General features: G+C 40.3%; 1 protein-coding gene across 5 annotated transcripts in view; it reads right to left on the bottom strand.

Moving 5' to 3' along the window:
• The window catches only part of shisal1b (shisa like 1b), a 104,083-nt gene that overhangs the window by 11,022 nt on the left and 69,696 nt on the right, over positions 1-23,365 (bottom strand). For 4 of the 5 annotated variants that reach the window (XM_086209474.1, XM_086209476.1, XM_086209475.1 and 1 more), the window contains 3 exons: positions 8,466-8,677; positions 5,410-5,623; positions 1,206-1,512 (listed from right to left, as the gene is read on the bottom strand). In XM_086209474.1, coding sequence (XP_086065600.1) covers positions 1,206-1,512; positions 5,410-5,623; positions 8,466-8,532 — 588 coding nt within the window. In that variant the 5' untranslated portion in view covers positions 8,533-8,677. Of the gene's footprint in view, positions 1-1,205; positions 1,513-5,409; positions 5,624-8,465; positions 8,678-23,365 lie in introns of those variants that run through there. The other variant, XM_086209478.1, reaches the window with a different exon arrangement.

Genomic DNA, 23,365 nt, shown 5'->3' with positions numbered 1-23,365 from the left:
TCCTAATAAGCTGGTCAGAATCAAAACCAAGAAAATGTCCTCCCTAAGGCTGAGGTCAAGACAGAGAGCAGCTACATTCAGATGGAAGAAAAAAAGAGATCAGACACTTTGCAGGATATTATCAATTACTGTGTGGAAGAGGAGTGATCTTAAAATATTGATAACATCTGGATTAGGAGGTAAATCATATATTAAAGTCTTTATCAGTGAGTTGATATGGAACATTTAGCAATGTCATTAGTAGTCAGTAATTGTGTGTGTGTGTGTGTGTGTGTGTGTGTGTGTGTGCACTTCAGCTCAAGTAAACGGGGAGACTGATGTTTAAACGCCCTGACTGTTGGTGTTTTAAAAACTATGCTAGAAATGCTCTAATATGTGCTGCTCGTTTCCCTGCCATGTCAGCCTCTATGTAACAAAACACAAAGAAGAACAGATAGGCAGGCAAGAAATGTGAGAAAAAGAACATTTCTAAAGAGAGATGTGTTTTGAAGGATTTGTTGCATGAATCAGTTCTCCAGACAACAGGACGAAAATGCGGTTTAATAAGCTTATGAAGAGCAGAACAGCTCTGATTACGTGGGGTTACGTCAAGACCTTAAGCATATATTAACAGTTTGTTGTCGCATCTGAATAAAACGGTTCTGTGTATTAACACAGTGTTATCTTGTATGTATTCAGCCAGTCACCACTGTTGTTGTTTTGGATAACACTGGAGCTCTCCCAAGGTTAGCCTGATGTGGCCTCAGTGCTCTAAGTGTGGAGCATCATCTCTTCATTTTGATAGACTGGTCAGCAGTGAGTGTCAATACCAACTGAATAGCTGTCCTGCTGTCTAGGAACAACATGAGCTTTCGTGAAGGTATTTGTTGAAGTGAGTGGTATTTTGCTCGAATCTTAAATTCTTCAGAAACAATTCATCTTGAACAATATCAATACACAGCAGTTGATTTGACTGGAGAGAAAAAAAAGATACAACAACATGGCTGCATCATCAGATTGTTTTTACAAATGGTGATCTGTATCTCCTCCAGCTACCTGTCTCACTCATCTATTATTATCTGGTCCTAGCCAACTGTTTCATGGATCTCACAAAGACACCAGCTGTTCCTGAGGAGATCTGTTATTCAAAGTGACTACGCGCTGAACACTGCAGGTGTACAGGAGACATTAATGTTAAACTGCAGCTTGGCGGTCTGCCATGTGACTCACCATGCGGTGGAGGTGTTGTAGGGCAGGAGCGTGGGGCTGTGGCTCTCCCCTCGGAGGCTGTGTCTGGGTTGGTAGTGACTGGGGACCATGGGCTGGGCTTGAGCCTGGGCCTCGCTCTCCTCTGGTATGGACCTGTGCCACTGACTCCGAGCCTTTTTCAGCCAGCGTCCTCCTAAACCCCATTTCTCAAGGTAGACCCGGCACAGCTCGTAGTTTATGGCTGAGTAGTAGAGAAAGTCCAGGGCCAGCAGAACCATGACGAAGAAGCCGTAGATCCACACGCCTACCAGGGCTGTATAATTACTGCAGGGAAGACAGAGTATTAACACAGTGTGCTCTGGGAAAGCTGAGATAAACACTCTTCACATGCTTACAGAAACAGATACGCTTAATTGAGACTACAAACTCCACAAGAAAATGACCTCATGTGCACTTTTTCATTGACTGGATGCTGCTTGATCACATTAAAAACAGATATAAATGCACCCTGGAGACACTGAGAAGGGATTGCCCACCTCCAGAGCAAACCACCTCTGGAGGTGGGCCGAGACGCATTGTGAGCACATTGAACACAAGTGTGACACAAGTACAAATTCATACATCCAATCAACGTACAACAACTAACGTGCATGTTTGAACAACACCAGTTCCAGTTTTCCATGAATAAAACCAGATGTTTGAGACCGAGACAGTGAGAGACGCTGCAGTTACGTGAGCTTGAGTATGTCAGTAATCTCCACACGGCCACTGCAGTCACACGTATGTATCAATGTAATCAGATTAAATCTATCCAGACAATCTGTGTGCGAGACGTATGTTAACACAAGGTGTAAATTACCCGTATGATGGAGCTGCCAGTTGTGAACGTTTATGTGTCTGAACAAAGCTTCTATCTAATTCTTGCCTGATGTTAAATGAACTATTTTATGTATTAACCCTCCCTTGTCTCCTTTTGATGCTTTTTAAATATTGTGTCTTAAATTAGGGAAAGGATTTAATTAGCACAAAACACTTTTTAATCCATCTCCTCTTGGCTCATACACTGAGGCTGTGAAAGTCTGCGAACCTCATTTTCAACTTTTCTTAATGTCACTCGATTCATGTAGGGCACATTTGAGTTTTGGTTTAGTCCACCCACATCTATAAAATACAGAAAAGTAGATGAGGAGACGGCGCTCCCAAAGAGATTTGACAAACAGCTTTTTGATAAAACTGGGGTACTAAGTATCTCTGGGTGTCTGTTTATGTGGCGTTGAAGACATTTATTAGGAAAATAACACACAAACGCAAAGAGATTTAGTACTCTCAGGAACATCATTATGCAGGAAATTAAGGACGGAACAGTCATTTATTTGACCGCTGAGATTGAAGCTGTAATAAATCATCATATTCAAGTATTTCAAGTCTGGTAAGTCAAGTTATTCCACCTCTGTCTGAATATGATGGGGATGTTTATCTGAATAAACAGATTTCAAACGAATATCCAAGCCTCTCAAATGAGGCCGAAAAACAGGCCATCACCTGCACAGCACTCAGATCTTAATGTCTCCTAAATGGCATTTACCTTTCCTCCCCTCTGAGTTGGAGACATGTGCCTTTTACTTAATCTTTATGCCAACTACAGTGATGAGAGGAGGAAACTATCCACGCGGGGTTAATCTTGGGTAACTGAGGTTGATCCAACAACAATACGTGCAGAATCCTTGAAGGGATTGATCATGACAACTTAGGAAGAGCAAATATTATTCAATATTTTAACACACTTTCCTGAGACAGGACGGTGCAGTTGATCATCTGTCAAAGTTCGCTGATTTGCTTTGAAAAAAAAAAGGTACAGTATATCCTCAGATGACTCTTGCACTCAGAGAATATTTCACTTCTGCAGTATTTCGTCACCATACCGAGTAACTAACTCTAAGGAGGACTCAATGCTACAGAGCACTGACCCATGAAACTCTTTGAGGAAAAATACATTTGGCTCAACCTTGAACTGCTGTGAATCTCAAATGATTATTCTCATCCTCTCCCCATGCAGAATGAGCAGGGAGCAAAATTAAGCCACTTTAACCCTATAAAGCCCCACCTATTCTAAGTTATTTTACTTTTAAGTCATTATCTTGGGTACTGATAAGGGTTAGCCACACATGCTGTATCTTTCACCTTCTCAGAACATCCAGGTCTGCCTTTTTATGTTACATTTCTACATGTATGCGTTGTACAGGACCTGTCGTAACATCAGGCAGGATCAACCTGGTAGTTTGGTGTGATATACTTTGTAAAGCAATCAGGATTTTGTGACTTATTCAGCTGAGAACCTCGAACACACAGATGCAGAGTTCTATGTAAACTGTAACTATGAATAAATTTGATGTCAATTTAAAATTATTCTTCCTTCCAACACTTCCGTGCATAGTCAAGGAACTCACATTGTTGGAAAGGTCAAGTCATGCCATTTCATTTATGTGTGAACCACCTTGCTGTCATGAATAGGTCGTGAGCAATTCCGCTGAGATTAAGGGATGTGAATCTGGATGCAAATGACGTCTGTATGCCTCTAAGGGTTAACTCGGTTGCCCGGTGGTAAATATCAAGCCCGCTGTCCTCTCGACCAGGGAGGAGGGATGAAAGAGGGCCCCAACAGGCCATCTGATGATAAAATGAAATATCATGACCTGCTGTGGGGCAGTGGAAGAACTGAGGCATGGGCATGCTGGGAGGGCATTAGCACAGAAAGCTGTGGTTTTGTCACTCAATCCTCCCACTGAGAGATTCCACAGACCAGGAGGCTCATTTTCTGTGTCCTTCACTCCGCTCAAATTTGCTTATCGAGGGATGGGTGTACCTTCAGATTCACGAGTCCTCCGTCTGTGAAAAACACTGTCCAACACGGGTGTAGTTTACCATTGAATGTATTTTTATCATTTGGATACCGTCGCGATAGTTGATATAATAACTGGCACTTGACATCTGCCTTCGAGTGCTATCATGAGCAGACATCCCACTCACAACAACTGTTTTCAGCTGCTTTGCTTCTCAGCGCTGGTTTGGAATCCCTCTGTAGGTGTAGATCAATGTCAACTAGACACAAATGGTGTCAATGAGTGAGATAATGTCAAGGGAGCAAACAACCAGCAACTGGCTGTTTTCATCTGATCTGAGGAAATCTTATTTCAGAACCTATTTGTTCCACAATAGCTTGTGACAAAACTCCACTCAAGATTCAGCTCAGAGCTATTTCTCTACGGGGGAATATTTTTGGTTTGCGAGTTAGCAGAATGTCTCAACATCTACATTAACAGATTTAATTGCAGATAAAATGAGATGTTCCTTATATTTTGTCACTTTAATTGATAGAAATGGGAAGGAAAACTATAATACTGATACCTCAGTAAAACCCAGCAGCGTCAGAAACGACAGCCACTAAAATGGCAACTAAAAATAACAACACCTCTCAAAAAGATTTAATAAACAAGTGAAGATGCCGTTGAAGGGAGGATTTATTGGCAGGCTGCAAGTCAACACCCTCCCCACATTTCCTGTCTCTCTTGTTCAAAATTGCTATAAAACAAATGTACGTAATGACTTTTAAAAAAATACAATGCCAAAAAACCCTTAGATGTAGACTTATTTGCTTGACGATGACTAAACTAAAAAAATATTAGTTCGTATATAATTACATAAACTCAGTGACTAATAGATGTATTGGTTTTACTGGAGCAACAACTTACAAGGCAGAGTTTTTTGTCATGTTACACATTACTGGTTCCCTCCATCAAGTGTGGTGAATATCAATACCTTTAGGACTCTTGCTCATTTTTGAATCTCCTTGTTGGATGTAATGAAAACGAATGGGCAGGACTCAGAATCTTTCCTCCCATACTACACATGAAACAACTTGAATCAAATGAAAAAAACAGATGTTCTGGTATTTGGGCCTCCTGCCAGCTGGTTTAACTTAGCGATCCATCTATTTTGGTATTTTCCAAAATCAACACAATTGTCCATCAACTTGTGTGTTTTGATCAAGATCCAAATGTGAACAGAAAAATCTCCATTATAAAAGTATTTAGTGGTCCTGGAGGAAGTACGTATGCCCATAATAAAAATGAGACAAAAGCATTGTCAAGTATTGCTACATGCATCACACAGGCATTATTGTGTGTATTTTTGTTGTTTGTGATTATTTTTATTCACACTTACTTGTGCGCATAACCGTCTGAGATTGTGGTGAGGTTGATCTGCATGACCATCTGGAACTCCGTCTCGTTGCAGCAGTACTTGAAGGCGGTGTTGTTGTGATGGCAGCAGAACATGTAGGTCTTATTGTCTGAGAGGCGTGGGCAGTGAAAGCCGAAGTGGTAACGCCCCTTGTGGTCAGAGTAAGGTTCACACACCCGATAATGAGCTGAGAGGGCTGCAGTAGAGGAGAAGACAGATGTGCTCAGATGTGGAAAAGCATGCTGAACCACAAAGAAACTTTTATCCCCCCCAAAAAAAACCAAAAAATCAGAAAAGCATGTGTTTTCATCCACAAGAGTTAATTAACTAAATGAAAGGAAGAATATCCCTCTTTGAGTGGACACAACACTTTGGATTATGTTTTATTTCTAGATTTATGCAATTAGTAAGTTGTTTTATTTCATTTTGCACATCTATGACAACCTTGTTTGTGTGTGTGAGGGTTAAAGCCTGTTTCTATTCTTCTTCAATGTGTAAATACTTATCCTAATAAAAGACTTAAAAAAAAAATAGTACTTCTTTCTGTAGTTTATTTGTATTCTGTGGCTTTTCATTCAAGCAGCTGCAGCTTCAGGAAAAGATAAACATGTGCTTCCTTACCACCCCAAAGCTTACAATATCATAGTTTAAGAATCTGTTTACCAATGGGTGTTTGTTGGAACTCACACTGAAGCAGCTAAGACTCCATCTAATAATATTAAATTAGCAATCTGTCAGGGATATGACCCAGAGATAATGAGTGTCATTTTACAGGGCTGATGATAGTTAGTGCATGGCACAATGGACCAGGATAGGCCCACACCTTCATAACATCTTGTCACTGTCTAATTACGGGGTTTGACTTCTAATGTGAGCTTCGTGGTGTTTCTCTAAAATGACTAACATCATGTAAATAGTAGTCCAGCAGATTCGCTTTAAGAGAGAAAGAGCAAGACTTCACACATCATGGCTTGGTCCAACACCTTCACACATGCAGTCACAGTTTTTTGTCTAAAGATATATGACACAGAGGAGGCAGAAACACAGAAACTGCACACAACAGCTGAGGAAAAACTGAAAGACACACTCTAAACTGCTAGCCTCACAGTTTTCAGAAGGTGTCGTGGTTCCAATCGTCTCCACCTCACAGCCAGACTTCCTTCCATTGCTAGCACAGGAGACACGTGTGGCTGAACCTGTTATCGTTCTTCTGTAGTAGAGAACACACTCTGGCTTTGTTTGTTTTTTCTGAAAACCAATCATTACTGGCGTGGGTAGCTAAAGCCACGATGCAGTGATGGTGCCCTTGCAAAATAACGCTGAAGGTAAACCATCTTATTTGTGGTCTCATCTGATTTTTATTGCTTCTAGCCTCATACAAACTCTCAGTTGCTCACACATTGACTCACTTTTCTGATTCGCCTGCAGAAAGACACTGATGACTGCAAAGTAGTGATAGGAAATGCACAGAACTGGACATGTTTATCAAACTGCAAAACTTTGTCACAGGCCTGGCTGTCTGATACCATCGTGCAAAACAAAGACACAAACATCATGCTGCTCCTCCTGTGCTTTATCTTCATTTGAATTTTGAACAGATTGTTCTGCTTAATTTGACCAGACAAAAGCCTTTTCCCAATATTTTCTTCGTCAAACAACATTGGACAGATATGACTAAATGTGCTACAAATCAGCAGCGCAATTACACCGGCTAAACTGATCGAAAAACAATGATGAGATCAGACAGCCCAAATTCTGAATTGAAGCACAAATTAAATCATGCCACTTCATGTGAAATGCGCTTTAATTGGTTTTATTCTAATTGATTCTTCTTTGTCTTGTGTATTTCCTTTCATCAGTGGAGCTTTAAAACAAGCTTGTGTTGTCAGTAAAAGAGTTGATACTGTGATTCAGTTCAAGGTCCACTTACGCTGCGGGCTGATAGAAGGCTTTCAGTTATCTCGGGTAGGGATGGATCAGCATTTGAAAGCAGAGAGCTCTTTCAGGTTATAATGAGCTTTATGTGGACACCTTCCCTTCAAGAAACCCTCATTTTTTTGTAAAAGGACAGGATGGAATGAAGCAGCTGCAGTAAAGGATGGGAGGATTACAAGTCTATAGCTGCAGAAAACTCTTCATTTGACCTTTACGTTGACTATATAAGTTTGAGAATCGGCCAGAAGGTTCTGCAATTAGCTCATGTTAATTCAATCCCATAAATCCTTGCACATAAAGGAGGGGTGAAGGGTTGTAAGGGGGAGGGCTGGCAATAAGTGCAGCAGAGGTCCTAAACATTGGAATTGGACCATAAAGTCTTCTGATGTTGCAATTCTTGCAGGTTTGAACAGAAAATAATTCAGTGGAAGTCTCAGAAAAGCTCAAAGGAACAACAGCTGGTTTTGAGAGTGATGTGGTTGTAAACAAACACACTCTGATTTATTTAACACCTCCTGAAATGTAAGATACAGCAAAACTGCTTGGCTCTTGTATTGGAGTATGTTTGCAATCTGCGCTCTGAAAACAGCTCTGTCTCTTTCCCACAATGACTTGCTCTTACATGAGAATTAAAACCGAATAAATAGAACCATCACTACATCGAGAGACACGTTTGGCTTGGCCCTGAAGTTTTCCGGGTTTAAAAAACACTTTTTTGCTTTATTTGCTAAAATCTAAGCTTGAGATTTCATGTTGCCCTTACACAAAACATTTATCCTTGTCCCAGGTATTTGTGTTGGTTTTTAATCGTCTCTTTGTACCTTTTTTTCCAGCAAGCTTCAATTTTTTGGTCTGTGAATGTTTCTTCATGCCTTTACACAACATGTATCTGACTTAACTTAAAGCCTTCTCCTCATTGTGTCCCGGGAGAGTCAGTTTCTTTTTTTTCCACTTCTTTTCAAATTGTGGCAAAAGTGGACAACTGGGACTGAGACCCAGAATGCCTTGCACCGACACATCAGTATCTCTTCTGAAGCCCCTGTAATGAAAAGGGGATGAACCTTCAGAGACTCACTGACAAACACACAGTAAAGTGAGCAGACCTGCAGTGGACAGCAGGAGGAAGATGACCGTCAGGACATTGAAGGACTGCCGACTGGTGATAGTCATCTTCTCGTCCTCATGTGGGAAAGAAGGGAGGGAGTAGGAGGAAGGGAGGGAAGGAGTGGGGAAGCTGTTCAGCTTTAGCTGGACATGGGCATCGTCTGCTTGCTGAGAGCTCCTCTCACATGGCGGCTGCTGGGAGTCAGGATTCCTGATGGGAACAAGACAAGCAGGGAGAGAAAAGATTAAGACGTTTGATTTGGATTTCTTGAAGGTTCATTGTGCTGTGTGGACAGCTTGTTTGGCAGCAAGCGCACACGATGTCTCCTAAAATCTGTCCTTTGTGTTACATAAGAGGATGACTTTAATTACATTTGTCAATCTGGCAGCACCGGGGTTCGTTAGTTCCATGTTTACACAAATCACAATTAGTACCTTTATTGAATCCTCTTTCGTCACTTGAAATAACTGATTGTGATCATGCCATGCCAACATTTTGCTCTCCCAGAGGTTGTGATGAACCCCTGATTGCCTCTGATAAGCTGGTTGGCATGACACATGGCGGCATCAGTTTGTGAACCTGTGTGGGTGAGTGCAGTGAACAAAGGAAAACCGTTGAGTCACCTGAGTCCTGTTAAGGTAGAGAGGGTGCTACAGTATATAAATGAAGCCCAATTACCTTTTATATCCATGGTACTGTAATTTCGTTCATGTTAACATTGCTAGATAAGGGCTTTTGGACATTTCTATTGGTTTCTTGGGAAAAAAATCTGTAATATTTCTATTATTTTTACAATAATCTCTAGAAATACATGATGTTTTCATTTGATGATGAATGAAATGTGGTTGACTGGCCTTTGTGGAGGTTTACATCATTGGTTTACTTTACATGTATACATATTCTTTGTTTTAATTCATCACTCTATATCATGTCACAAAATAGAAAACACTGGTCCTTGCAAGTTCCCATAACTTCCCTTTAAGAGGTCATAGCGAATCACACATTTTGTCTCAAAAAGTCAAAAATCAAAGATGTGCAGGCATTTTTGTGAAATTAAAGGAATACTTGTTTCATTTTTATCCAAACAATTTACAGGTTGTTGTTTTTTTAACGACTCACTGACGACTCAACTAATCATTTCTGGTATTTCCGGTTGGAAAAACATTCAAAAGAATAGATGGATAGATGGATGGACAGACTATACCGTACCTCATCAATTTGTACTGATGAGAACTAAAATTATAACAGCATCTAATCACAGACATTCCAATGTAAAGCATAACTGGTAAAGGGACATTTGTAACAGACCTTCATACAACGCATGGGATTCTTTGAGACATTGTTGCTGTTTTCACAGAATATCAAACCAATTCCAATATAGTTTCAAATGCAGAACTGCTGAAGAGCAGCTGGCTTGTAAATGATGCATCATGGGAGATCATGTATTCCTCTTATTCCAGCTGGGTATCACAGCACAGCAAATGTTAAAAGCTCTGTCATGGCCAACCGTCCACAGACAGTAAGTGAGATGAATGTGGTTGCAGCACATTTTGCCGAGCCGTACTTGTTTCTGTTCTCTGGCACATGTATTACCTTGATACTACCACAGGAAAATAAAAATAAATGGTCCCTGTCCCTGAATTAGATCAAGGTGGTATTTATGGTAATTTAATACAAACTCTTCCAATGGGCTATTAGCATTTGGAAGTAGTTTTACAAAGAGAGAAACACCTTGCATTTATATGGGAGGCTCTTATCAGCGTCCGCCACATGTGACAGAAAAACGCAGGAATGATGCATCGTTTGAAGACCTGCACCCATAAATTCTGATTTCATTCCAGGTAGGATGTTGAACCTCTACTCCACACTGCCTCTACATCTCAAATATTCATGACAAATTTCATGACATTTCATTTTTACTTATATTACTGAAATTCTGTACTTGAAAAAAGCATATGTGCATAGAAGCATCTTTTCAGCAGAAAGTGTGTTCCAAGTGCTACAAATCTTGTGCCCTGAATTATTGAAAGGATGACAGCAGCTGAGTGCAGAAACCTCCATCGACATGGAGGACCATCAAAGATTTTTTTCTTGTGATCAAAAAGGATGATTGGCTGGTGGATCACATCCAGTTCAGTGTTGCATCACCACACGCTACTGTTTTTTTTTCTCCATCATCTTGAATTATTTGTAAACTGTTCTGGTGAGAACTCAGGGCCACGGCTGGGGCTGGAACTCCATGTGTGGGGAGAACAGAGTTTCTTTATTGGTGTTGCCATGTTTCATGAAAGCTGACAATGACATAGACGGGTCAACAGCAGGAGTAAAGAGAAGAAGAAATAGCCTAAAGGAAAAAAAAAAAAACTTCTTCAGAGAGATTCCAGACAATGTATTGTTGACTACTACTTGCAAGTTTTGGATTTGTGGTGACAGGTTACAGAGCAGTGAGAATAATTCCTTGTGTGTTTGCAGAATGTATCTCTTCTGATGTTGTTTTCCTCGATCAGGGATCATTGACAAAGGCAGATGCACAAATATGGTGGAAACAATTAAAGAATGACTTGAGGCTCTGACCACCGTTGAACTCCTGGGCAATTACGCCAAAAAGAAGATGAGATTGTTGGCTTTAGAAAGTTGCAAAAGTTGGGTGAAGCAGCAGGCCTGTTTTTGTTTTTCTCTGAGATCTCCACAAGTAAAGAAAAATGAATTTCTTTTTATAAAAACTGACCCAGAAATAGTCAGACACAATCTCACAAACGCAAGAGTGGTAACACATTTATCTAATTTTACTAGCAGTTCCTACTTTTCATAGAAAAACACAAAACAAAACAGAAGTTGACCTGGGGACAGGGACATACAGAATATGAAACATCACATGATTAGTGTTAAAAATATGGCTGGTTGGATCCCTTTGTCATCACTCAGCGCGCGTGCGCGCGCGCGCAAACACACACACACACACACACACAAACAACTGGTGATAGAGTGTGACTCCAACTCCTCACATAGAAACAAGTTCCAAAAAACTGTCAGGCCTCTTCCACAAACAGGAAATGACATTCATGTTTGTTACACAAACTATTTATTTTGAACCCTTCTGAACATTCTACCAACATTAGTATGCGCCAAAAAAAAAAAAAAAAAAAGTTTACAGTGGGGCACAAAAATACAACTTCTTTCTCGAAAATCCTGATAAAATCTCACGCACAGCTCCCCACTTTCCCACTCTTTCACGATGAAACCAATGAAATGGTTGAATCTAGTTTTTGTTTTGTTTTCAGTAGTTCTAATCTTAATATCTAGTCTGCTTGGGTAACTGTATTTTTTTTAATCGTTGAGTTTATCCCATTTTTTTCACCCCCTTTTTTAAAACATGTCAGTTTTTACCAACTGTTCAATGCCTGTCATTGATGACTTAGGGATTCAGCTCAAAACTGGTGAACAAGTGGGCAGTGCGATACCCTTTACGTAACTGTGTTATTGCTCTACTCGTTCCAGTTCCCACTTGTTGCCAAACATCCTATGTAATCAACACAACATGAGCAGATGGTTGCACACGACAAGGACAGGGTTCAGGGCCATTATGGTGGGCTGTATGGACAGAATACATACAAAGAGAACAGCAGCCTGTTTCTGTTAGTCTTTTAAAGCATGTTAGATTAGACAAGCTGTTCCCTCTTCAAAAAGCCAGTCAGTTGAAGCCCCGCGAGGCTTGTTAAAGTGGCATTTTATCTATTTTTTTTCCATCTTTTTTTACTTGTGGTTAGAGCTTTGGTGTACTGTCAGAGGAAAACACGTCCTATACGACGAGGGATTCCCGTCCACTCAGATCCTCCTCATAAACTGATTCTGCTTTCTCTCTATTGCTCTGCTCTTACAAAAGGGTTTTATATATTAATATTGTGCCTTTGTCTTGCATTATATTCACATGGAGTTGTCACACTGCTCCTTTTGCTTGAAAGGGTATAAAAGAGCAAGGTTCCACTCAATACAGTGCAAGGCTTGTTTGCAGAGAAGTGAATGGTTTGTGTAATGAGCCTGATAGTAGTCAGGCAGAACACGTACTGTAAATACACAGACGTGCATGCAGACAAGCACACGCAGCACACGCATAGCTCCCCGAGACTGAAAACAGAACATACTGGCCAGATGATCAGGCATAAAACACAGATGGAGAGTCTTGCTATGTCTGGAATTAAACTAGAATATACATAAAGGTTAGGACAACCCTGTTACAACTGTCAGGCTAATTCTTAAGGCTGTTAAGAGAGGAATTATGTAAAAAAACAACAACAACATTCTTGGGATAAAGCAAAAGCACACCGAGCTTTTTTTTTTATTTATCTATATTACCGCCTGTTACTGCATGAGAAAAGAAGGAAATATTAAGTGACCAATTACTTCAGCAACCACTGAGAATCTAACAGCCCACTTTTCATCACACCACAGCAGGAGACCCAAATCTGTCAGAGGTTTGATGAGGGAGAAGCACAGTAGAAGATTTTGGGCTATTTGGAGATTACACACTGCGATGTCCAAGCCCATCTCTACACTGTTGTCCAACATGTATTTTTGTTCAAAAATGAACTTCAAAGTCTGTGACATGTGATTAAGTCGTCTGAAAACCATTATCAATTTATTTAATCATGTCTTTTATCAAAGAGGCTTTCAAGATTGTAAAGGCAAAAAGTCAACATTACAATTCTCCCTGTCTTCAGTGTTACTTTATTTTTAGATTAAACATTTAGGCTTGCCATTTTGAGTGCATGCGTAACCATTTGTCTCCTATGGAGATAGTAGTGGGATATTTATGCAGCCTCTGTGCTTCGTTATTAGGTTTATGTTTCCCTCTGAGCACACAAATACTCTCTGTTGCTACGCTGGCCCTTAATCCATGTTAATGTCTATTATCAATCACCGTTAAACACATGTGTTGGAGAGCAGTGAGTTGGAGTATACATAGAGACGCTGCAGCTAAGTGACGGCATCCTATATCTTGGTCTAGTATGGAGTGGCATCCAAATACTGATCTGCTGTAACGAGTCCTGTGCCTCACTGATGCTCCCTTTGACTGTCATCATAATAAATGATGTTTCATTTAATTGATGACATTACAGCGTCACTGAAAAGCCCTACAGTGCTCCATTAGGATATGAGCCTGTGTAGGCAGATTCAAAGACCTAATGATCATCTCAGGCTCAGAGGACTGAACTGTGTCCCGCGCAACTGCCAGTGAGTTAAGAATTGCAGCCTGAGGCAGGGAAAAGAATAATTTGTTAGTGGATGTGAAGGACAGTATGTGTCAGAAGTTGAGTTACTGATAGCAAAAGAACAAGCTCATCATCTCTAAAACATCCTGCAGGGCTGTTAAGAAAGCGTCACACCCTTAGACGGGCTACAGAGACACATTTTTATTGCAGAATTTAAAAAAAAACCCCAAAAAACACAAGTTGTTTTCATATTTTGCATAATGTTTCTTTATGAAACAGGTAGCAGAGTGCTAGTTGATCCCACATAATTATCAATAACAGTAAAAACTTGGAAGCCACAGTAGGAGCGTGCTTGATGTGAACAGTTGCAAAATGATCATGCGAAACTGTGAGAAATTGTGGCAGTAGTGTACATGAGTTCACAATGACGGCTTGGAAGGAAAGTTGATAAGGTTGCAGGTGTGAGCATGACGGAGCCAGTTGGCTTGAATGATATAAATTTAGAAACATGCTGTACTGGACAACTGTATATGCCCCTAAATGCTGGGTGAGTCATCACTATTTTTAAACGACTCATTTAATACCATGAAGCGATTTACTTTAGATAGTAAATGGAATGTATTCATACTTTACTTTTATACATTTATGGCACTTAGAGCACTTTACTGCATTGGATCATTGACTCAGACACTCAGACGGTGGTGGCTGCTCACCTGCTCATCAGAAACAATTAGGAGTTCTTGCTGAAGGGCGAGCAGGGATCGACTCAGTGGCCCTTCAGTTACTAGACACCCACTCAAACTCCTTTACTAAAAGTAGCTTGGTGCTACAATCTATTCCAGACCCTAATTTTGGCTTTTCAAGTTTGATATTTAGTCTACTTACTAATGCTAGTACAGAGGGCTGTCTACTTTGTACTTTAAATACAATAAACATACTTCACTGCATGGAGCTCATTGATATTATTTCAAGGTAACAGAGGGTCATGAATTTCTGTGGCCTGCTGTGTTTGCACGCACTGGCACACTATTAGTTATTTTTAATATTCAAAAGAGAACTTAATTGGTCACATCTGGCGGTGCAGCTGATCTGTTTCATAAAGTGAGTACTGGCGCCGTTTTTAATTAAAAAAGAGAAGAGAAGCTGACACAGATTCAGGAAAACAAATATGTTGGCAAGGTTTGGTTTTAATAAATTTACTAGTGACCAAAACTAGGGAAGATCAGATCAAAAACATGGTAATGTCCAGGAAACATTGCAGCAATCTGATCTTACTGAGGAATTTGATAATCAATCAGCCAATATGTCTCAGTCTGTCTCTTGATAGTACGCCAATGGATTTATTTCTCTTAGTTTAACCTTAACCATACTTGGAAAGACCATGTAATATTGTGTATAAAGGATGGGCCTTATTAGTGCTAGGTTAAACTTCTGGTTAATTTAAGGCACGACTAAATTTACGATCTGATTTGATTTGTTGTATTTAATTATGTGAGACTCCAAGGACAAAATGTTAGCAAATGAACATTAAATTTGGTTTATTGCTTTGAAAGAACTTTCTTTTCCCTCCTACAATGGCTCAGACTTTATAACAAAACCTGCTCAGCCAAGATAAAAGGAACAGTTTTTTCACAGGTCTTTCTTTGGCTTCTTTATATGACTTAGTTTAATAGAAGTTATAAGAATTTCTTGTTTCAAGTGCAATTAAAAGAATGACGGAAAACTGCTTAAGTCACAAACAAAATGGTAGATACACAGAGGACTTACTTGGTTTAATAACAAACTGCTTTACACAACTCACCCTGTCGATTATTTACAACGAATACGAAATAAGTCTTAACTTTTATTACTCTGAGTATATAAATCAAAGTGAAGAACAGAGGCTCCTCTTCAGTTTATATGATAAATCCCTTGAAAGAATTTTCCAGATAAATATTCTATTCAAGTATACTAAATAAAGCCTGGTGGGGCGGCATGGGTCAGAGGTAGAGCAGCCAGTAGAGCAGCCATCTAGCAACCGAAGGGTCGCTGGTTTGATCCTCACCCCCCCGGTGACCATGTCCAAGTATCCTCGAGCAAGATACTGAACCCCTATTTGCTCCTGATGGCCCTGTGTTGGACAGGCGACCCATCCAGGGAACCCCGCCTCTCACTCAATGTCAGCTGGGCTAGGCTCCAGCCCCCCCATCATCACGACCCTTAATGGATAAGCGGTATAGAAAATGGATGGATGGATAAATAAAGCCCAGAAGTAGCTTTGTGTTTTGCTTTGGTACCTTGATGTCGCCTGGGAGACGCTTACGTCATATAACATACATGAGGAAGAATAAGTATCTACTAATTAGTGGCCACAGTGTAGAGTACAGGAAAATGAATTGAGTATCTACTAAAAAAAAAAAAAAAGCCACTAGAGAATAACACAGCAGGGTTGCCATAGAGCTTGTTGTGGAGAGTTTGACCAATATGGCAGGAAACTGGGCTCAGCTATTGTGCAATGCAGTCACCTTACTGCATGGGTGGTCTTTTTCTGTTTTGGACTTCTAATGGTTTGTTAGCTTCACACATGCAGAAGATGAGAGAAGCGCTGTAATCAAACCGCAGCAGGCTCACTGTGTTCCTACCTGCTGAGACGTGTCATGTTGAGACCTGCCTCCTCACTCACTTTGTCCAGCATCTTGAATTTTTCATCAGCTTGGATCACAAAAGTAGCCTCGAAAAATAATTGCAGAATCATAGTAGAATAACAACTCTGATCAGATTTTATCTGGTGGAAATAGAATCCATCAAACACTGTGGGATACTATTGGTGGATATTCCTGTGGAGAGCTACATCGTCAGCCATCAGAGTGGAAATTAACATCCCCGAGCAGTGGTTCATAAGAAATCTGAGCACTGCTAATTTGCTACACTTCTCTAGCCTCAATTCAATTTGAAAGTGATATCAGAAGTACGGAGGTGAGGGAAAAGTAATATGACACATTTTCTCAGGCTTCAGTCCTATGAAACAGGAAAAAGTGTACTTATGACACACCCAGGAGATGCATACGGATCATGTGGTCATCGGGGGTCAGACGACATGCAGGGCAACTTCATTTCTGCCTCTCAAATTCATCTCGTCCCTGTCATCGGTTAAGAAAGAATTAACAAATCTTTTCTGGTTACAGCTCCTCAAATAGGAAGATGTATGTCCTTAGCACAGCAATCTTGGTATAAATATTCAGATGACAAAACAGAACAGGATTGAGTGGCTGTTGTGATACTTCAATCAAATCAACAGAAAACTTAAGTTTCCCAGCTGTAATGGATTTAGTAATCAGTGACTCCTATCATGGGGCTCTGGAAAATAACCCACAGTGTCACAAGAATAAATAAATGGATTTTTTCCAAAGAGGAAAATATAAAAACAAAAATTCTGAGTTTTATGGTTTTGTCTTCTCAAGAAACATAAAAAAAAAATCTAATAAAACTATCTGAAAAATGAAACGCAAAAAGAAAATAACATGCAAAAAAGGTCTGGAACCAGTGAAGGTTCTGGCTCATTTGGTGCTCTATAAGATCAAGCCAGCACTACCAGTAAAACCTGTTAACTTGGGAGCCAACCAGTTGTATAATGAAAGGGCTAAATACACGCAAACCCAGGGTTGAGGACTGCCCCTACCTACCCTATCCTGACTTTATTTTGCACTGCCCTGCAAGAACAACAAAAGTGACTCATGTCCCAGCCTTAGAGCAGGCTCCCCTCGACTTCATGCCATGTGGGACACTGACCCGGTAGTCATAGAGAAGAGGTCAAGGTTGAAGTCAAGGACCAGGAAGCAATAGATTTTGTAGCCTTACTACTGATCAGGTTTGCTTTCCCTGAGCTGCATCTCTAGTGCTCAAAAAATTGCCTTAATCAAGGGACTGGGAGGATTGGATTTGACAGCTAAAGGTTACAGAGATACAGTAAGTGTTGCAGTTCAGTCACTTTCAAGGCCGCAGAGAGCCTTCCAGGAATTGTTTTGTAGCTCCAAACTTGCTGTTCCATCAAGGTTTAAAATGCCTGCAAGCTCCCCAGAAGCCACATCTGTCAACACATCAGTGCTCTGGCACTAAAATTCAGCTTTCTTTTAAACTGGGATGGTGACTCATGCAGAATAACTGGACTTGTTTTGGCTCCAGGGTTTGGGAACCAAATCCAGTGGACTATTTGGTGTCAGTGATGCAGACGGACAGGCCACTATCTCCCAGACACAAGCCAGCATTGTTTGTTTGGATTTGCTTTAACACCACACTCTGGGCTCAGTTGGTTTCTCTTGGAAATGTTCCCAATCATCATCTGCCTCACCCTGGATTTAAAATAGCTTGTACCCACAGACAAATAGCCTGGTGGGAATTTCAAAAAATGAAATAGAAAATCAAATGATATTGGACATCGGTGCATGACAAAACTAAAGTTAAAACACCACAGTTTGATTATCTTTGTTATCTCCCCTGTGGTTGGCATTAATACAGTGTTTCAGCTTTACAGACCACAATTACAAAGGGATTTAGCAAAAACATAATAACAGCCATCTAACAATATGTAATTCTAATAAAGAAGCCAAAAATAGCATAGTGACACTAATCTTCAGAGTAGCTTAAGTTCAGTTTGCTATATAGTTGCCCTGGAGAGTGTCAGATCTAAAACAGCAGGCCGAACATGGAAAGGGGAGTGGGTTTTCCCCTTAGATAAAGGTCTTAAGCTGACTGAAGAGATTTGACACTCAGGGACAAACTCTAAGCAACAAAAATTCCACAAATAGACACAACAGATAGACTTGTAGACCTGAGGATCTCTCCTACACCTTGAGGTGTCAGAAGTTGCCAAAGAAAGGGGGGGGGGCAGTAACAGACACCGTCACTCAGTATGGTAGTAGTCCTCCCCATTCTTGAGCAGAAAAAGCTCACCCACCTCATATCTTACTGACCAGTTACAAAGATTGGGGAAGCTATTAATAGAAAGAGACACTGATCCATTGACGTTCCCTGGGTACACACACCCCCCCCCCCCCCCGTGACCCTACACCCCCTAAGGGTGGCCCACCCTCCAGTTTGAGAACCACTGCTGAACTGGCAAGAACACCTCAGAAGAGAACGGATAATACTCCACACTTCTCCCAACACTAATGGTGTTTTGGCTCCCGCTTTATACGGCCTGTTAGAAAGCCTTAAAATGCATGGCAGTGTTTCCAGCAATCATTATTGGAAGTGTTGGCTGACTGGCCATCGCAGTGGGATTGGATTATTGCCTCATTATTGAGGCTGTCCTGATTTTGACCCACAGCTAGTGAACTCACCTCGCTTTGAATACATTTGGCGGATCTGTGAATAATAATAACTTCCTATTATGTTCTGAAATGCTCCCTGAATGCCAGCGAGTTCAACTCTGCTATCATAGCTTTGTGCTAAATGCTCTGAAGTCTCCACTAAAACGCTTCTATTCACCTAATTCACGTCACTGTGGAGTGACATTTTTTATTATCAAAATTAATAATAGTTACCTGCTGTTATTCAGCGATAATATGTGGACATAATTATTAAGAACCATTATCCGAGCAAGGGATTGTGGTAAGCCATGATGTTACCAGGTGAATCAAAATGACAGTCACTGGAGCCCATAATGTCTCATGAATTATAGTCAGTCTGAGCACATTACCTCTGTGTCTGATTGCGCAAATACATGTTTTTGAGGCTACACGTGTCTGACATACACATCAGCAGTCATTCAGTTTACAGCACTTGTAATGGGGATGTTCTGATATATGAACTCTGTCACGTAGAATTTTCTAAGTCATGGGTTTCCTGGATCCAAAGCAGACTCAGTGTTGGGCTGAGTATGAAAAACACATCACAATTTAACACACTACGTTGAAATACGATATGATATAGTCGAATAAATGCGATATTCCACATAATTTACTCAAAACGAAACTTCCTGTGTACCATTTGGGTAGTCTAATAAAAATGTACATCACAATTATGATCATAATGCAACCAACTGAACCAAAAATTTTGTAAAAATTCCCACTACAATTTCATAGAACAATTTTTGCAAAGTTGCGTAGTTGTGCATTTTAACTCAACACACCAAGTGTAGCTGCCATGACACCACATTCAAAAATGTGTCACTGAATAGTAACACACAGAAATATAGCTGTCCTGGTATTGTGAGAAAAATTACAATATAATTCTGTATCATTTTTATTGCACAGCCCAAATGTAGGTATGATTTAGTTTTCACTGAACTGTGTGTAAATTTGACAGATTTAGTCCAGCTTATCCAAACAACCATGTCTCAGGTTTAGCATTAAATATTTTTTAAGCTTTAAGATGTTTTTATCACTTAAAATAAGGTGTGAGAATATAGCCAGCATCTAGAATACTAACCCGGAGGTTCACTGCCCAGCTTTTTTCCTTTCACTTGCCACTTCTTGTTGACACTGGAGATGCATTTAAGCTGTTACCTTGACATGCTCCCTTAAGCTGGCGATAAAAGCTATTTTCTGTGTTGCAAGGCTGAGCCAATGTGACTGAGGCTGTGCCGCACCTCTGCTTCTGTAATCAGCAGCCAGTGTCTGACATCAACATTTAACCCTTTGTTCACTCCCTGTGTATCGCTGCTGTCATTCACACACGCACTGCCCATCACACCTCCATACAGGAGGTCAGGCGGATGTATGGCTAGAGGTTGAACAGAAAATGACAGTTCACTTTGCTCTAATATAACATCTTCCTCTACTTGCCATTGTCTTCCAGTCTGCATTGTGATTTGAAAAAGAAATTGAATACAGTTTAATCAGAACAGTGTAATGGCATCAGGAATCTCCCATCGAAGTTTAATATACAGTATTTAAAGGCTATTTGGCACACATGGATTTAAGCATCTGAGCCTCCAGAGGCTTGTTCAAGACTCCAAGTTTGGCAGAACTTTAAATTCTGCATATTTGATTCCATAAATACAAAAACATATCAACATTCACAAAAACATCCGTTGTGCTGAGAGAAGATCTGTTTGTGCTAGAACTTCCTTCATCAGACAGGGCAAGATTGACAAGTATGAAATTTGACTTGTCACATTCAGTTGCAGGTCCCCGTGCGTCATTACACCGATGACTGAGGGTGGAACAGCTGCCTTTACGGTTCTCCACAACAAATGAGCTAACATTTGCATCAATACAAAAACAACAATATTGGTGAACATGTCCAATCATCACTAGTCACATATCACGATGATAAATGAGGCGACGCAGCGGAATGAGTCAAGTGGAGGTTAAACAGGAGGCCACATGGCTTCGATGCACACACTGGTCACAGGTCAGATGCTGGTCGAAGAAACAGGGAGAACTGGAGAGGTGTCAGGTCATTGGAGATTGAAAAGTCAATAACTCAATGGCATTGTTATGCTTAGAGTGTTTAACTTTTTTTCAATGATTCCCCAAGGGGGAGGACCCTGACCCTTCTGTCTCAATTAAATGAAGACAGTAGACAGAGCGAAATATGCAAAAGGAGCTTACTATTTATGTATGCATATGATCAACAACCAAAGATACTAATTTGCAAAATAAGTCCCTTCTGGTAAATAATTGTTCAACCTCTGTTTTCTCCAGGTATTAATTTTACAAGTCATGAACAATCATTCATGCATGATTTAACTGTTTCAACTGGGTCGATACCACAAAAGCCTCAAGGGGCTCTGAATCAATGTCATTTTTCTTCCCTTTTGTGTTGACCAAAGACACAATTACACTACAAAAACATTAATATTCAAAATGGCCAGTGGGTGAACCTGTGTCTGAATTTTAACAGCTTGTTCATGGTTTGATTATTTGTTCAGCCTCTAATTTCACTGGCTGCAGAAAACAAGGCAATTACTTTCCAATATAAAAAAAAACCAAACAAAAACCTGTCACTTTAAAAAAAACTCAACAAAGCTCGAAGCAATTTACACACGCTCACGTGCACACACGCACACACACTCACATACACAGGTGCACGCACACACACACACACACACACACACACACAAACTGAGCAGTTGAGGAGGAGTATGATGACAAATGCTGACATATTGACATTTAGATATGATGAAAAGATATACTAACCATTTCATCAGGTGCAACTAATTTAAAATTTTAAAAAAGCACCTGTGTGATTTGACTTTTATGGATGCTGAGAGCACTAGCATTACTGTAGGAAAGACCTCCACGTGGAGTGGGCTACAGATATTAGCACTGACAGTATAATGGGACAAAGGGCTGGCTGGCTTTCTGCCGCTGGCATCTGATGGTTACAATACATGAGGGACACATGGAGGGAGAGCGGGTGGTTACGGCTGTGTAGAGATGGAGCGAGAGAGAAAGAGATAGAGTGTATGTGAGATTCCCTCTGCTGGCCACTTCATCATTCGATAGGCGGAATCTGATATGCAGGGGAAGCCGGCATCAAAGGGAACGTCGACGCTTCATCAAGAAACCTGCTTCTGTCAGCCTTTCTTTTTTTTTGCTCTCTCTCTCTCTCACACACACACACACACACACACACACAAACACAATGTAATGGAACATTTTAGTATCACATTGTGTTGTTTTTTTATTTTTGCACTATGTTTGGACTCTGTGGTTAAGTGTGACCTTAAGTTTGAGTATGTCTAAAAAAAAATCTCGTATTAGACTTCAGACGATGACTTTTTTTTATGTTCTTGTTTCTCTGAATTTTCATATCTAGCAGGTGTGCAGGCTGACAAGAGTTCAACTTCTATTTCCTCTTGCATATGGCAGCAGATTTTATGTCCCTATTACCTTAAAAGGTAACCTTAAGAGTAGGTGGATTTTAATCTGCCCGGCAACAAATACTGTATAAAAGTTCAAGTGACTCTGCACTCCGTAGATTCTTCTTCAGCTCATGCTCGTTGTGTGTTGAACAGATTTCCCTCTTGCAATATTTAAGAATTGCTCAGACTCTACAACGGTTTAAGTGTTATTTCTCAGCTCACCAGAACTTCAAGCCTCTCGGGACAGTGTATCTATCTTAATAATTTTTCCACAACACACACGCATACACACAGACACACACACACACACACACACGCATACACACACACACACGCACAGTAAGCACACACACGCTGTTGCTCAACAGTTTATTTCCAATAAACACACAATTACACACACACACATACATCTGAACACAAATTAAAGCACACACTCAGACAGAGATGTCATGATGACAGACCACATAAACCAAAATGTAGTTTTCTGCACAGCAGAATGGAAAATAAGACACTTGTTCACGCTGAGTGAGTACATGCTGCTGTTTATTTTGGGTGGGAGAATGTAATTATTTAGCTGCCATCACAGCTGCTGGCGTGATTAATCAGTTTAGACTCTCAGTTGGAAACTTTTCAATGTTAAAAAAAAAAAAAAAAAAAAGTAAAACGCACTTAAAAATCAAGATAGAAGTGTTTGTTCTGGTCAGACATACAAACTAATACGATTCAGTGCTTGTATCACTCGAGGAAAATCATATCCTTCAATCCCCAATGTTCCAAGAAACATTGCAGTATATTAAGAAACTTTTATCCAGGCACTTTAATTCAAACGGAACATAATATGTACAAGGAACCCCTGAGCAATTCAAGATTTATAACAGAGTCCCCCTGAACAAGTCT

Source organism: Aulostomus chinensis, chromosome 7, assembly GCF_037954235.1.
Source record: "Aulostomus chinensis isolate RoL2024-O1b breed Wild chromosome 7, RoL_Achi_v1.0, whole genome shotgun sequence".
In the NCBI taxonomy this organism is placed as follows: domain Eukaryota; kingdom Metazoa; phylum Chordata; class Actinopteri; order Syngnathiformes; family Aulostomidae; genus Aulostomus; species Aulostomus chinensis.
Note: the sequence above shows the minus strand (reverse complement) of the source record. Positions and strands in the feature narration are given on the sequence as shown.